General features: G+C 37.2%; 2 protein-coding genes across 4 annotated transcripts in view; one reads left to right on the plus strand and one right to left on the minus strand.

The window, feature by feature from the left end:
• Nucleotides 1–896, minus strand: part of atad2b (ATPase family AAA domain containing 2B) — an 87,208-nt gene extending 86,312 nt beyond the window's left edge. The window contains exon 1 of one of the 2 annotated variants that reach the window (XM_081379148.1): nucleotides 615–896. In XM_081379148.1, coding sequence (XP_081235274.1) covers nucleotides 615–725 — 111 coding nt within the window. In that variant the 5' untranslated portion in view covers nucleotides 726–896. Of the gene's footprint in view, nucleotides 1–569 lie in introns of both variants that reach the window. The other variant, XM_081379147.1, reaches the window with a different exon arrangement.
• Nucleotides 897–2,847: 1,951 nt separating this feature from the next.
• Nucleotides 2,848–8,439, plus strand: ubxn2a (UBX domain protein 2A). Of its 2 annotated transcripts, none has more exons than XM_081379149.1 (7): nucleotides 2,848–2,977; nucleotides 3,971–4,036; nucleotides 4,153–4,282; nucleotides 5,785–5,894; nucleotides 6,323–6,460; nucleotides 6,775–6,936; nucleotides 7,604–8,439. In XM_081379149.1, the coding sequence occupies exons 2-7, from the start codon at nucleotides 3,990–3,992 to the stop codon at nucleotides 7,785–7,787; spliced, it is 771 nt and encodes a 256-aa protein (XP_081235275.1). In that variant the 5' UTR covers nucleotides 2,848–2,977; nucleotides 3,971–3,989; the 3' UTR covers nucleotides 7,788–8,439. The 2 variants fall into 2 exon arrangements, with proteins under 2 accessions (XP_081235275.1, XP_081235276.1); XM_081379150.1 differs by having other exon boundaries at nucleotides 2,851–2,977; nucleotides 4,146–4,282.
• Nucleotides 8,440–10,800: the final 2,361 nt, after the last annotated feature.

Raw genomic sequence — 10,800 nt, forward strand, 5'->3', positions numbered from 1 at the left:
AACTACTTCTGTTTTCAAAACGTTTGTAATCAAAACTATATTCTTATTTTGAGTTTCATCTCGGTGCTCCTACACCAATTCTTGTTTTTTACACATGGATAGGTGTATACAGACATTTCCCTACCTGCTCGCAAAAATATGTATACGGTCAAATATTAAGTTATACATCGTTGTCAGTTTTACTGCCAGAGTTATCAAAGTGAAGTACCGTGCAAACACAGCGAATCTTTTAACTCGGTTCATTCAATAGAATCGGTTCACTAGAACAATTCATTCGCGAATCGGACACCAATATAACAAAGACAACTTAGGGGCACTGAGTGCATTAAACCAGCCAGCCGGCTTTATTAAAGTCCAGCTAGTATGTGTGACAAAACACATCAAACTAAGCGACACGCCACGAATAAGCGCTGTCGTGTCATTAAACTGCAATTTCTGCATCGCCAAGTGTCAGTCAAGGCGCAATTTGGGAACAAAAGATGTGGACATCCATTCATCCAGCCATTTATCTACACATCCATCCATCCATCCATCCATCTCCAAGAGGCCAGAGTGAACAGCTCGCTAACCGGCTGGCGGAGAGAATAGGCTGCCGGTGTCTCTCTCTTCCTTACACGGCTGTTGTGCTCGTCCAAGTTTGGGGTGTTCCTCTGAGACGACCTCGTCCGGCCCGAGATGAAGGGACTGACGGACTTGTGATCCGAGCTCTTCCTGGTGTTCACCATGATTGCTGTCTGTCTCCGCTGATAGACAGTTCCTATCCTGTAGCTCTTGTCAGTTGCTTTCGTTCTGACTGTGTCTCTCAGCTAGTAGAGAGCCGAGGCGCCATTTCTCTTTCTCTCTCTCTCCCTCTGCTGTCAGCCAGCCGAAACTCTCCGGCGAGCCACTTCCGCTTCAGAGAGAAGCGTGAGTGCGCGCGCTTGTATGAAGTTGGCGCCAGAGAAAATTTTAAAAATAGATTTGTATACAAGATAATAATAATACCTTGTTTTTCTTTTGGTTATATTTACACGGGCGGTTCTGGCAGTAGGGTAATGTTTTAATAAATTTCTTTACAATAAATTATTTATATTAGCCTACAATAAATTATTCAATATATTATATTTATTTGGTGAAGGAAATTGAAAGAGTAAAATTTTTAAAGTTACAAAATGTGTTAACTGTCTTTCTAGTCTTTTTCTTGAGTAACAAAACAGCGGTCCACAGTCATATAATTTTTGAACATGCAACTTACCATGGTAGTACTATGGTATTTTTAAGTACCCTGGACAGTACCGTGCATCACAGCATCATATTACCATCGAATATTTTCACTGTGTCATGGAATGCTTGAAGGCAGCATAGATGTATCCTTCGCTGCCTTTGATATCCCACAATCCTGTGCTTTCCATTCTGTGACAGTTGAGCTAGAAAATAAAGGTGGCGTCTGAAAGTTGCGGTTGGTGGTCAGTTTGTGTAAATGTAAATTTTTTACCAACTTTTTCCACTTTTGATGTAATTTCTAGCGAGAAATTACTATTGTACTAATAAAATATTTGCTTAGTTATCACTAAATCTTTCTCTATTTTTCTGTAGATCATTAAACCGTTACTCTGCCACAGAAGTTTTGTGAGGTACCTTCATGCCCAAATGCTGCCTGCAAGTTTTCAGAGGCAGTCGTAATTACCGTAATTTCGAGATGACTAGCTGTCAAGTTGTTATTACAAGTTCTAAGAGTATGTGAAGTCTTTTTACAAGTTGGAATCTCGTTATTACGGTAATTACAACATGGAGTGAACGCACCTTGATTATCTTTTCCTAAAAAAATAGTTATTAAACGGTTAGTTCACCCAAAAATTACAATTCTTTTATTAATTACTCACCCTTATGTCATTCCAATTCTGTAAGACATTCGTTCAACTTCGGAACACAAATTAATATCTTTTTGAGAGCTTTAATAAATGCATAAATTAAAACTGTTCATCATATAAAGCGATCGAGTCTCTTCAGAAAATTTAAAAGTGTCAGTTGCTTAGCTGTCAATGGAGGGACAGAAAGCTCTCAGATTTCATCAAAAATATCTTCATTTGTGTTCCGAAGATGAACGAAAGTCTTATGGGTTTGGAACAACATAAGGGTGAGCAATTAATGACAGAATTTTAATTTTTGGTTGAACTATCCCTTTAACAGTGTTAATCAATCAATCAATAAGACTTCATAACAGACTCTGGGTCCAAATAAAAAACAAGACAATACATAAAATAAATAAACATACATATTAAAAAAAATATTAATACAGATCATTGTGTTACAGATACAACGGTACCAGTGTCTCCACAACTTGGACAGGCAACGTATGAATCTGTCACTCTTATATTCGATAAGCCACAAAATTTTCATTTTCAGAATGCAACTGCAACTTTAACAATAATGATTATTGTCAGAAAGGTTTCCTGGACTCTCTTCTGTCTTCCATTGGTCGAGCAAACTCATAGCCCCGCCCCAAATTCACACCTCTTCAAACCTCTCTGATTGGCTAGCACTTGCTAACATTCTTGGCTGTTTACAAGCTAAAACCTTTAGCTATCAGTATGATTTCTCAGGTGGACATTATTATTTAAGTAATAAATGTCAGGTAGTGGGGTCAGGTTATGTGGGGTATTAAAAATCGCTTCTAGCGGCTTTGCTGAGGGTATTTTATTTCTGTACTGCTGACTGGATTCACCATCTGTCACTGTCTACACCCAAAACAAACACACATGCCAGTATTTATTCAGCTACGTTCAATGAACCATCTCCTTATATTCACATCAGTACGTAAAAACACCATTCCAAGAGCATTTTGGCCTTGCTATGTCATAGTGACGTGTGCACAAACGTAAGGTCTGGAGACGTCACAGGAATGGTGGACTGCTGTAGCGTAAGGAGCCGCATGACAGCTGTGAGAAAATTACGAGCCGAAGAGACAGTTTTACAACACCATTGAAGCCTTACACTGGTAACCATCTACAGTTTATAATCGGAATTATTAGCCTGCGATTCAGAAATGATGTGGTGTGGGTTATAGCGCTTGTTTTCCGTCATAACGGATCGCAGTGCGCTTGCGTGGTCTCTACACTATCCTTACGTAATTGTGGCGCACTGCTATCATTTATTATGCTGCCTTTGACCTGTTTGCTACGGTGAAAATTAATACGAAGCTTAAAGCATGCACGTGGGTGCCTTGACCTACCAGAGATTGACTTAAAACATTTGATTAAATAAACTGAGGGTATTAGTAAACACATTATAACGTCATGTAGTTTATTGTCAGTGCATCATGACGTCATCATTCAGTACTAAGCAACTGATCATGTCAAATGTTGATTAGTATAATATTGATAAATTGTATTTGTACCCTTCAAATGCTTCAGATGGTTTTTTTATGGCACATGTCCAAAAATCCATAGTAGCCTACGCTTTGATACTATTTGCAAGTGCGTATTTTTGGACATACTATGGTAATGCCAAATGTTTTGGACGTGCAATGTGGTATTCATTAAAGTACAGAGAAAATGTTATAATACATGCATTTAATAATCTTTCAGTACAGTAGAATATGTCAAAATGCCCTAATACCACTACTAAGGTAATTTTAAGGGTTTTATTTTTATAATACTTATTTTTATGTAACACATTTCTATTTATTCTTTTTATAATATTTCTTTTAATTTGAATAATTATTTCATTCAATATCAAAGAACTGTACAGTAATTACAGTTGATATCAGTATAAAAGTGGTCATTTATGGTCAGTTGAAAATCATTTTGCCTATATTTACTGGTCTGTTATGAAAGCAGATCGATATTTTGAGAATTTCAGATCTCACTGCACCAGTCAATCTCAGATAGAAAAACCCTATGAATTATTCAAGAAGCACTGATGCAGTGGTTACATTGACTTGCACCATCCCTTATAACTTATATATGCCCGCATATGTTTGTGTTGCAAGATGGACAACAGAAGACGTCATGATGAAAGATATTGATTCAAGAAAAAGGTCTCAAGATGACACATGGTAAGTCCGCTATACACTGCTCTGTCTATTATCCGACTTGAAACATCATGCAAGTATCATTTCACCATTACTGAATGTTCATAATTTAACGCTTTGTTGCCTTCATGAGCTCTTAGGTGTGAAGGGGCACAAAATGATGAAGAGGAGGATGATGAGGAGGCGAGCCCTCTTAGATCGAGTTTCTCGGTGGAGGACCTGCTCGATGAGGTGGAGAAGATCAGCAGTGTCGCCAGTAGCGGCAAAAAGGTCAGACAGTTCATATGAGACGCCTTGTGTGCATTCAGAACATCCAGGTGGTTACCTAAAATAAAAATGTTGTTGAAAAAATAGTACATCAAGTTAATGTCAAGTAGGGGTGGGCAATATGACTAAATTCCTATTTCACAATATGATGCATTTTATTTCACAATAACGATATATATCACAAAATAGTTATTTTATCTAATTTCTGTTATTAAAAATTAGAAAAAAGAAGCAAATTACAAACAATTGGACTTATACAATATAGCAAAAATATGAATTAAACAAATTACATTTTTCAGGTAACCTGGCTAACGTCAGACCTCTTTCTCATTGAGACGTGGTCTGGGAACCACATGTTCATTTTCTCGTATTTGAGGCGTGGTTTACGAATGCCCAGAGCCATTTATTGGGCGCTACGAATGTCTATCAAATGCGCCTGTACGTAGCTCATAGCCAATCGTTTCAATTATACCAGATGACGTATGTAGAGCGGCAGAAATTCAACGAGGAAGAAGACGAAATAAACTTGCGTTCTAAACTACTTAGAACTCTATCTAAGGCTGCATCGAAACGGTAACTTCGCGTCTGATGCCATGTTGGATCCATAGATATAAACAAACTGCTTCGGTGTGTCGCATAGACGTCGTCATCGTCTTCCTGCTCCCTCCCTGTTCTGTGATTGGTTCCCTTTTTGAGGGGAAAATCTGGTCCATGGTGTCCAGGCTGCCTAGCAGCGTGAATAAAATCGCGCTGCACGCAAGGCAGCTTGAGGAAACCCAGGCTATTTTTCTGGTACAATAGGTGTATTTAGCATGTAGTTAGAATTAGTACAGAAATGTAATAATCAAATGTAAAAATAAGATATTGCATAGTCTTCACTGTATGAATTAAATATAAATGTATGCTTATTAAAGCTAAAAAAGTTATTGAGTCAAGAGCAGTAAGTTATTTTCTCTTAAGTTTGATTCACATTAATGACAGAGCAGCAGGTAGGTTTATTAGGCTACTGTCACTTTAAGACCAAACGCATGGATCCATTATACTGATACACATCCGGTTTACACCCAACTGTTTACTTTCACTTGAGACCATTCAAGCGCAATAAGATGAGAAAGAGAACTGAATTTGCCATCACATGCTGAGAGACACGGCTTTCTGCTTACCCTGTGTGTCAGTCAGCGCATACACAACATTGAGTTATTTTACACTGCTTATTGTGCTTAATGACACTTTTTAACATCAAGCACGTCCTGCACTTTATATTCTCATTCATGCCTTTTATCAATCTGAAGTGCTATATATTTGCATACCGCGAGATACATGATGTAGCAAATCTCTAACTATATAAATTTTTTCGATGGTAACAATATATATCATCATACCGTCCAGCCTTTATGTCAGCATAAACATGTAATTTCTGATCCACTTGCATCATCAAACAAAAATGCAAAAATTTTGAATTTTCAAAACTATTTTTAAGGTTGTTTTATGACTGAACTTTACAGGTGGAGATTGTAGTGAGACTATGGAAAAATGGCTTCACAGTAAACGACGAGGATTTACGCAGTTACACCCTAGAAGAAAACCAAGAGTTCTTGGAGGCCATTAAAAGAGGGTGAGTATTGTTTTTGTCACTAGCTATGTTTCCATCCAAATGCAAATTTTAGGATATCGCATAAAAAACGCTGGACTGAAACGCCAAGATATCTATAAATTCTAAAAATGCACATAAAAAACTCAATTGAGATGAATTTTATTTTATTTTTTTTGATAATAAGACATGCGCATAAACTACGATGAAAACACATTTACTGATTAAATCCCTCGATGCACAACAAAACACCCACCTGACTTTGGATGTGATTGCATAACTGGACTAACCTGCAGACTAAATTAATTGCACAGCATCTAATAAAAATGGCTTTAAAATACCCGTTGTATTATCATGTTTTGTGCTTTTTTTCCCCATCAAAAGATGACATACTGACAGAATTAAACTGAAATATATTTAATTGTATTGATTTAAAAATCCTCTATATAAAGTGAGCTGCCTCTGGAGCTAGAAGGAAGAGCCGAGGATGAAGAACTAGAAATCAACATGGAGGACATGAAAGATGAAGTTTATGTCCCAAAGAAAAAGACCTTCCACCCGTTTACAGGCCGAGGTTACAGACTGGGAAGGTAACAGGTCCTCTTTTGCATACAGTTTTTTTATTTTTTTAAATTAAACCAAGTAAACGCTATTAATTTAGCATTAAAATGAAAGATTTGAGCAAGATTTTAGTTTTTCCGACAAATATCCACTAGGTGTCCTCACAACACTTCCACTCTTTGATGGTTTGACTGTAAATGTGTTGAAGATTATCTAGATGTTAGTGTTAGTTAGTTAACCCTCTAATCGTATATAAAATCACATGGCTCCACAGTAATTGCAGTGCATCTGTTAAAAGCCTATCTTTGGACATTGATTAAGTTGAAATGATTGTCCTCGGCAGTGTGGCCCCGCGAGTGGTGGCCAGGTCTCGGTCGATACACGAGGACTGTTCTGGTCCTCCTCTCCCGGCAGTGGAGCTGAATGAGGACCTTCCCGTGACCTCTCTCCAGATTTGGCTGGCAGACGGTCAGCGGCTCGTGCAGAGGTTTAATCTGAGCCATCGGTGAGTATCATATGGTCGTAGAAGGTGAATTGCACGAAAACATACGTGGGCATATCCCCCTAAAAGTGTGTGTCATTTCTGGAGCAGTAATGTTACGAAGTTAAGTACATTTAATACAATTGATTGGTTATATATTTGTGCCAAGCATCAACTTTAAAAACCTATTATATAACTAAACATAATATAAATGATTGTATAGAATTTTTAAAATTGTATTACTCTTAAGTTTGATATGTGTATATCATTTGATGCTGGTATGGCGTTAAATAATAAATAAATAAATCTAACTGAATAAGCATCCTTTATATAGTGTAATTTGCTTTCACTGAACACAGCTAAAGTTACAGGCTTTAAACATGATTATGTTTGGATGTTTATTGTCAAAATCCTACCCAGGCATGTTGTGATGCTCTAAATTTGAAATCCTACCCTTAAAAGCTCTTACATAATTATCATTCATCATTTATGTAATACAATCATGCAAGGTAAAATGGAAGAATCGTAAGCTGCAACTTTGCGGCAGATCAAATCAGATTATGCCGGATTTAACGTATGCGTCACAACATGTAAGGATTTCATGCCTCCGACTTGAACATGATTGCTAAGATGTGGCTGCAAAGCTCCCTGAGAAGATGCATTCATGTTGGCTTTTATGTAATTGGTCCAGGATCAGTGATGTGCAGCATTTTGTGGAGCAGGCTCAGAGAACGGACGCTCAGTTCATCCTGACTACATCCCTGCCGTTCCGAGAGCTGACAGACGAGGGTCAGAGTTTGGAAGAAGCCAACTTAGCGAATGCCGTCATCATTCAGAGGCCTCTCAACGCACAAGCTTCTTTCGGTCACTCCTGACTGTTCCTGCTTTCACCAGAGACTCTGATCTTATGGTTCCACCCATGTTTGGGTAACATTTTATAAATCCATCTCCCTTAAAACCGTAAAAGCCAATGTTTTTGTCTGGTTATGAATACAGGGGTCCTTTGGACATCACTATGACTGTATAAATGGCCACTCAACTCAAATAGCTTTAAAGGAATAGTTCACCCAAAAAATGAAAAATGACTTGCAGCAAGCTAACAACCCACTGGACTAAAAGATTATCAGTAAATGATGACTTAAATTGAAACGCAATGGCATGAGGGTGATTAATAAATGGTAAGTGATGACAACGTTTTCTTATTTAGGTGTATTATTCCTTTTACAATTATGTTTTCTTTTTAATTTCCCCATCATGTTCTTTCACAACTGGAAGTGTTGGCCTTTTCTGATGCAATGCAGTATGCACAAGCCAAGTCTTTAACCTTCAAGATTATACATGTTTACACATAGGTCAATGAAGAAGTCAGATCATGGAAGCTTCCATGATGCTTAATGAAGTTCTGTGCTGGTATGTCTTATAATGTACTGTTAAGTTATAAATGTCAAATGTTTATGCACTTTGCCTAAGACAGAGGCTCTGTTATAAAGACCTCGGCTTGCAATAAACCTACCGATGATATGCTGATTCCTTTTCTCATTTCACACAGAGCTGATGAGTATACATTTAGGAGACTTTCTGATTCGTGTGCTTTTTTTGTTGCATGAATGGACTTGGATCGTTCTTCTACTTTTAAATATTTTATAAGTGATATGAGCTCATGGAGGTTTTTTTTTAAAGATCATGCAGATCAGTTGTCTTAAGAGTAGTGTCTGTTTATCCACTATCAATCTGCAATGCAATTCAGTCAAACCATCTTCATCACTAATCTATTTCTGGTGTCCACCGTTGTTCAATACGAATCTCATTATAACTGTCTTTTTAAACTTCCTGTTCATTTCCACATATTGCACAAAATACATTTACTTGTAATGCCAACCATATGGTCGATGTCCTGGCCAGGGGGCTGAATGTCAAGAATTTCTAAAGTACATTAAGGTTGGTTTGACTATTTTGATCAGGTCTTGCAACCATGATGAGAATTTTTTTAATAATTTACTAGAAAGTTTATATCTGGGATTTTGTGAGCAGTTCATGCATAATTAAATGTGTATTTTCTCTTCTTTTCTTGCAAGTCATGGCAAACGCATGTTTATTCACCTCTCTGAGTCAGGCTGGCTGATATGAAACTAAAAGATTTTATTCATTTTGTTTTGCTACTAATTGTAATTTATGCATAAAATATCTCTGAGATCATACATGACACCATTTTTTACTGCTCGTTCTTCAAATTTCTTAACATGTAAATATTTGTATGAACATAAAAATATTCAGCAATTGAGACATAAACTGAACAAATTTCGCTGACATTTGACAAACAGAAATGGACAAATGAGTCCCTTGATCAAGGACGGTCAGTATGTGGTTTGGATCTTGCTGTGAGATGTTACAACTCCCTTCCACCAAGGTACTTGCACATTCTCAAACAATACGTCTGGAGGGACACATGGTTACATGTGGTTTGGCACTGTGAGGACATATTATGGCCATTGCAGTTAATTGCTCATGCCACATCTGCAGTCCTCATGCAGGTGATCAAGGACCCTGGGCTTCTTTATCCCTGGTGTTTTTCAGAGTCCGTGGAAAGATCTCTTTAGTGTCCTAAGCTAACTCTGACCTCAAAGGACTATTCCACAGGTGCATATGCAATAATTTTTTATTTATTTATTCATTAATATATAGTATACTGAAAAGGGTACATTTCTTTTTTTGCATCTTCAATATATATGTTTTTATTGTATGTATTTATTTATGTTTTTTATTCCAAAACACTCATTTATGCTATATTATACTATTATACTATATGCTAATAATTGTTTTTAATGCCATGCTGCTTTATTTATTTATTTGTTTATTTATTTTATTCCAGCCGCGTGTCTGTAAGGGCAGTTGGGGCAGAGCCCCACCAAAATATGAATCCAAAACATAGACCTCTATATAAATATTAATATATTGTATCATGATGTATTATCTATATTAATAATTGTAAATGTGTTTAGCAGTCTGCAAAAAAAAAAAAAATGCATTTAGACTATTTTAGTATTTATGTATTATTATGATACTAATCTGGGCAGAGGGTGCCTGAGCCCTGGCCAGCTCTACAGCGCCTCACAATTTTCCCAATGTAAATTTGTGGTGAAAAATGGAACTGCAGCGCGTTCTAATTTAGTGCATTTGGGCAGATTTCAGACTGCCCGCTTATTTTCACTTTACGTAAACATCGCTCCAGTACAGACCAAATCAACCTGCTTCAGATATGTGTATTTTAGTCTCCATCAGGTCAGTTACTATTTGCCATGTCTGTTCTGTGAAGTAGCATATCAAATTAATGAAAGTATAATCCATTAGTTTACATGTTTTTGTTTTTGTCTTTTTTACAGTTTATGTTTAAAACGTGCTCAGTTCTGTTTTGTTTATGTTTGTCCTGAGATTAGACATGACTTGCTTTTCCTCACAACTTGTAATATTCTAAAACAACATTCTGAGGCAATAAATACTAAGGATATTAATTGTAAGATAGCGCTTATGCGTGTGTTGTGTGTCCTTAAAGCCTGCCAAGAGCGCCACCCTCAGGCTGAATAACACAAGGACACTAGACCTCTGCCAAAAGTGTGTCTGCATGTGCAGATAAAGCTTACAAATTGTATAAGATAAACACGCGCTAATAATATGTCCTATCTAAATTTACAATCAGGAGCTGATACTGGTCACTTCATTTTACTTTAGCCTGTAACCTGGAGTTCATTAAGAGCGTTATGGTGTCTTAACTAGATGTAGGATCCTGTGAGTTGCCTTTGGTGTCCTGCAGGGGGCGCGCTTGTTTGTGATTACTAGAACGTGCTGCTGCAGAATGAGTGTGTGTTTGTGTGTGAAGGAATTAACCCGCAG

The sequence above is a fragment of the Scardinius erythrophthalmus genome, assembly GCF_964197995.2.
Source record: "Scardinius erythrophthalmus genome assembly, chromosome: 11".
NCBI classification, from domain to species: Eukaryota; Metazoa; Chordata; class Actinopteri; order Cypriniformes; family Leuciscidae; genus Scardinius; species Scardinius erythrophthalmus.

What these genes read in the sequence shown, in the direction of transcription:
- ubxn2a (XM_081379149.1), top strand. Translation starts at nt 3,990, where the DNA reads ATGATGAAAGATATTGATTCAAGAAAAAGGTCTCAAGATGACACATG. An exon ending in AGGTCTCAAGATGACACATG is followed by an intron (nt 4,037 to 4,152) that starts GTAAGTCCGCTA and finishes ATGAGCTCTTAG; the next exon opens with GTGTGAAGGGGCACAAAATG. An exon ending in AGGTTTAATCTGAGCCATCG is followed by an intron (nt 6,937 to 7,603) that starts GTGAGTATCATA and finishes TAATTGGTCCAG; the next exon opens with GATCAGTGATGTGCAGCATT.